This window comes from Hyposmocoma kahamanoa, unplaced genomic scaffold (assembly GCF_003589595.1).
Source record: "Hyposmocoma kahamanoa isolate Upper Pololo Valley unplaced genomic scaffold, ASM358959v1 88, whole genome shotgun sequence".
Taxonomy (NCBI): domain Eukaryota; kingdom Metazoa; phylum Arthropoda; class Insecta; order Lepidoptera; family Cosmopterigidae; genus Hyposmocoma; species Hyposmocoma kahamanoa.
Window position 1 is genome coordinate 14,559,125 of NW_020654466.1, and position 4,670 is coordinate 14,563,794.

The 4,670-nt window shown below is 36.2% G+C and overlaps 1 protein-coding gene across 2 annotated transcripts in view; it reads right to left on the minus strand.

Annotated features, from left to right (window-relative positions):
* Nucleotides 1–2,967: 2,967 nt before the first annotated feature.
* LOC113235608 (acetyl-coenzyme A transporter 1) overlaps nucleotides 2,968–4,670 on the minus strand; it is a 12,683-nt gene continuing 10,980 nt past the window's right edge. For both annotated transcript variants that reach the window (XM_026471376.1, XM_026471377.1), the window contains exon 8: nucleotides 2,968–3,274. In XM_026471376.1, coding sequence (XP_026327161.1) covers nucleotides 3,104–3,274 — 171 coding nt within the window. In that variant the 3' untranslated portion in view covers nucleotides 2,968–3,103. The remainder of the gene's footprint in view (nucleotides 3,275–4,670) is intronic.

The following is a 4,670-nucleotide window of genomic DNA, read 5'->3' on the forward strand; positions in this document are numbered from 1 at the left end:
CATTTTGACTTTCCTTTCCCTGTATCACAATACACCTTACGTTTTCATAGATAAATACAAATAAATACCCGTAAAATCCTCGGGGTTTTTGTACCAATATTCATAACAAAATATATGGAACATTACTATTCCGAAGAGAAATCATATATTATACTCTACTCAATCAATTATCACATTACTTATTTCTAGACACACATAATTCTTTGATAATATCGTCTATTAGAACAGCATGGCTATTCAGAACATTTGTGCGTAATACATTAAATGGCGCAAAAATTTAAATATAGTTACAGACTGATAAAAAAATTACTAACCATTTTTTTTGTCCAGTGCATAAGATTCAGTAATAGAACACATTAATGAAATAAAACAAAAATCCCCACTTTTTATGTTAATATTCCCCAATAATTTATAACGCTTGGTTACCTCAAAATAGTAAATAAAATAGAACAATCGGCGCCGAGCTGTCCAGATGCCTAGGCGTCAGCACGTTGCGCCGTGCGACTACAGACATGCGCTTACGCATCGCGCGTTAGTTACAAAGTACTAAACTTTGTTGTCATCAAATACGTATACACGCGCGCTGACTCCGGCCACTGCCCCACACCGTTGTTGTGACAGCAATAAGTCAATCCTGTTCACAATTTTTCGGAAAACTTTGAGACGTCATAACTATTTATATGTTAAGTATTTGAAAAAAAAACCGAATACGTATTTTTTATTTCCATTATACAGTAAGCTCCTTTAAAATGGTCAGTGGTTTTTTTATCATGTATATGCGAATCAAAGACGTCACGGTGGCACAGATCGAAAGTTGCTCCATATAATATAAAAATTATACAGAGTGTCCCAAAAATAACACGCCAGAGCGACACTGTGGGTAGGTGAGCTATATACCTACCAGAAAAAAATATTTTGACCCTAGTAAAAGTCTTTTAGTTTTCGAGATATAGGCCCTTTTTTATTTTTTTGCAAAAACTCTATCTTTGTTGGGTTTTATGCTATTATTGCCATGGTTAGCTCCAGATGGTTGTTATTTTTATTTTTCGAGTATTATGAATAGTTTTTCCGGGTACAGCAACTAATATTTTACTGAGAAATATCATAAACTATGAAAAAAGTGATTAATTTGGTATACCTCGTACCCTTGTAAAAAGTTAAACATTAACTTTGAATAGCAATTAGCAGCAAGATTGTATGCGGTAAGATTTCCTAACCGTAGGCCACCGACCCATGAGACCATAATAAGAGTTGATGCTGCATACAGAGAGGGTAGGAACCCTGGCCATCGTGGTGGAGGCAGACCTCGTACCGTCGCAGACGAAATAGTTTTGCAGGAAGTGTCAAGAGATCCGTCCACTTCAGTTCGCCTGGCATTTCAAAGTCTACGGCACAGCGAATTTTAAAACGAATTTTAAATTTTAAAAAACCGATACCACCCATACCATATTCAGAGAGTTCAAACTTTACTGCCGAGCGATTACGCTAAGCGCGTACAGTTTTGTCAACAAATGCTTCAAAAGCACAGTGAAGACCCCAACTTATTTAATACGATTTTGTGGAGTGATGAATCAGCATGTCGCAGAGATGGCTATGTAAACCTCCACAATATCCACAGCTGGCAGTTAGAGAACCCGCACGAGAAAAGAGAAGATCGGTCCCAACACTAGTTTAAAATTAATTTATGGACCGGAATTTTCAATGGGGAAATATTTGGTCCAGTTGAACTGCCTAAATGGCGAAAATTATTTAGAGTTTTTACAAAACCATTTGGCAAACCTTCTCGAAGATGTGCCAATAGCATTATTAAGAAGAATGTGGTTTCAAAATGATGGGTGTCCAGCCCACTACGCTCGCGACGTCCGAACGCACCTCGACCAGACGTTCCCACGAAGATGGATTGGCCGATTGGGACCAATTTTGTGGCCACCGAGGTCACCTGATCTGAACCCCCTCGACTTCTTCTGTTGGAGGTGCTTAAAAGATAAAGTTTACTCCAAAGCTATCAGTACAGAAACCGAACTACGACGACGAGTCTATGAAGCAGCTCGAGAAATTTCTCAAATGAGTTTGAGGCGTCTGAGAATCTCATTCGTCAAAAGATGTCGCATGTGCATTAGACTCAGAGGGAGGCAGTTTGAACAATTGCTATAATATCTAATAAAAATTAAATTATTTAAATTTTATTGTTTTATTTTCCATTAAGTAAAAACGGCGACAAATCAAGCGACACACAAAGGCACTCTACCACGATATTAGTATCTAAATCCGCATGCTTTTGGGAAGTTTGATTTGTCACAGTTTGTTTGTATCAGTTCAGAGAGAGAAAGAAAAGCCTAGTAACTATCTCACTCCTTTATTACGAATACAACGTGGGAAAAAGATTGATGCGCCGTCACCTAGCGCTTAGCATTTAATTCATTTAAAAGTTTAAATTTAATTTTGTTTAGAAACTGATTAGGCTGGTAGGGTGTTATGACGAAAAATAAATTAAATGACTATGTTCTTGTGAAAAATCTCAATAATATTGTACCATTCCTGATTCTGCATTAAGTGGAGCAATTTTTAGGATCACTTGCAAATTCAGTTTCATACATTATTTTTTCACACTAGCTATTCAAAGTTAACGTTTAACTTTTTACAAGGGTACGAGGTATACCAAATTAATAACTTTTTACACATTTTATGACATTTATCAGATAAAATATTAGTTGCAGTACCTGGAAAAACTATTCAGGTTACCTGAAAAATAAAAACAACTACCATCTGGAGCTAACCCTGGCAATAGTAGCAAAAAACTCAACAAAAAGTAGAGTTATTCCAAAGAAATAAAAAAGTGCAAATATCTCGAAAACTAAAAGACTTTTACTAAGGTCAAATTATTTTTTTCTGGTAGGTATATAGCTCACCTACCCACAGTGTCGCTCTGGCGTGTTATTTTTGGGACACCCTGTATATAGTTACACACGGATTAGACACACACAGGATAGATTGAATTTTATCTAGATTTCTGCCAAATCCCGAGCTAATAGCAGGGGAATGTAATAGTACGTATTAACTGGTCAACTTGTAAAATAAAAATTTACTACGAGATTTTTCAGTCTTATCTATTGAATCTATTAATTTGCCATGCGGACGTAGGCAACCGCTGTAATCGATTTATTGTCGGCCGACCCCATTGTAACCAGAGAACGCCAACCACTAAACAGATGGCTGTCTCTATGTAGAACCCATCGATTGCAGTTGCGCAGGAACCATCTTGACTTTCGCATAGCTGAAAAAGAACAACTTTTATTAGACACATGTCGACGGTCCAAGAGAATAATCATCATCATAATAATCATCAAATCTAAATTTTGAACTGCCACCTTACCCATTTCTGCCGCCAAGCAGTAATGTCAGCATTACTGGGTTCCGGTTTTGAAAGGTACGGGTACTGGTTGAAATTACAGGCACATAGGACTTGTCAACTTATGCCTCAAGGTGACGGGCGCAGTGGCAGTGCCCCTCAAATCTTTGCGATTTAAAGCTCCGAGTGGCACTGCAACTGTAATGGACAGGGTTGTAGCTTACCATCAGGTGCACGACTTGTTAGTCCCGTCACTTGATATTATAAAAAAACAGTGAAATTGGCTACATCATTCCTACTTCTAACAAAAAGCAACCAAACAACGCATACACTCATACCCTGGGTCGCGAGTGCCATGGACACACACATAGACAACCACACATTACACCCAAACTCAAGAGAGTAATAAATGTAGGCCATACAAATATTTCTCCTTATATTTTCTTTTTATTTGAAGTGGCAACTTTAACTACCAATGACGTCACATGTTCTGAATTGACATAATATGTCAGAACATATTATGTTCTGTCTATGTATTGTCTCTTGGCTAATTATCCATTACAGATAATTTAAAAATTTTTTAAAGGTGTCCGATTCCCCAATAGATACGTAAAAAATGCAATCACAATGCAAATCACGCAACAATTATTATAATTTTTCACCAGAGTACGTAGCAAAGTTTTAATTAGTTTTTAGAACGGAGTAAAATAACACTGCCCAAAAGTGTTGCCCGCTCGCAACTTGCTACTGATTGCAGTCGATAAATATTCTGACTGAATATCATCACGCTTATGGAATAAATAGCCGAACTTGTTTCATTTGAATCATCCTCGACACATTATTCATCTATTATTGAGTACACGTTCATTTAAGCTGTCATTTTTTGTAAGTAAATACATACACTGTATTTAGAACTATGTTTATGAAAGATTCAAAGAGGAGACATATTTCAAAGTTTTTAATTTTAATTCAATATAGACAATCAAATACGGCTATTCCTGTAAAAATGTATATGAATAAAAAAAATTATCGCCATACTAGTAGGCCAACTGTCAAAACAAGAATAAAGAAGGCCATAACGCAATTAGTAATTTTTGGTAAAATTTTATCTTCTTTGACCATCTATCGATAAAACTATCGACAACAGCTACATAACTATTTCAAATATTATGAAAACTAGCAACGCTACATATGTTATTTTACTCAGTCTTCAAAACGACAAGACATAATTTATTTTAAAAGAATATTTTTTATAATTATTAATACAAAGATCGAACACTCAGAAAAAATTCCTTCGATCCGGTCGGATTCGAACCGACGT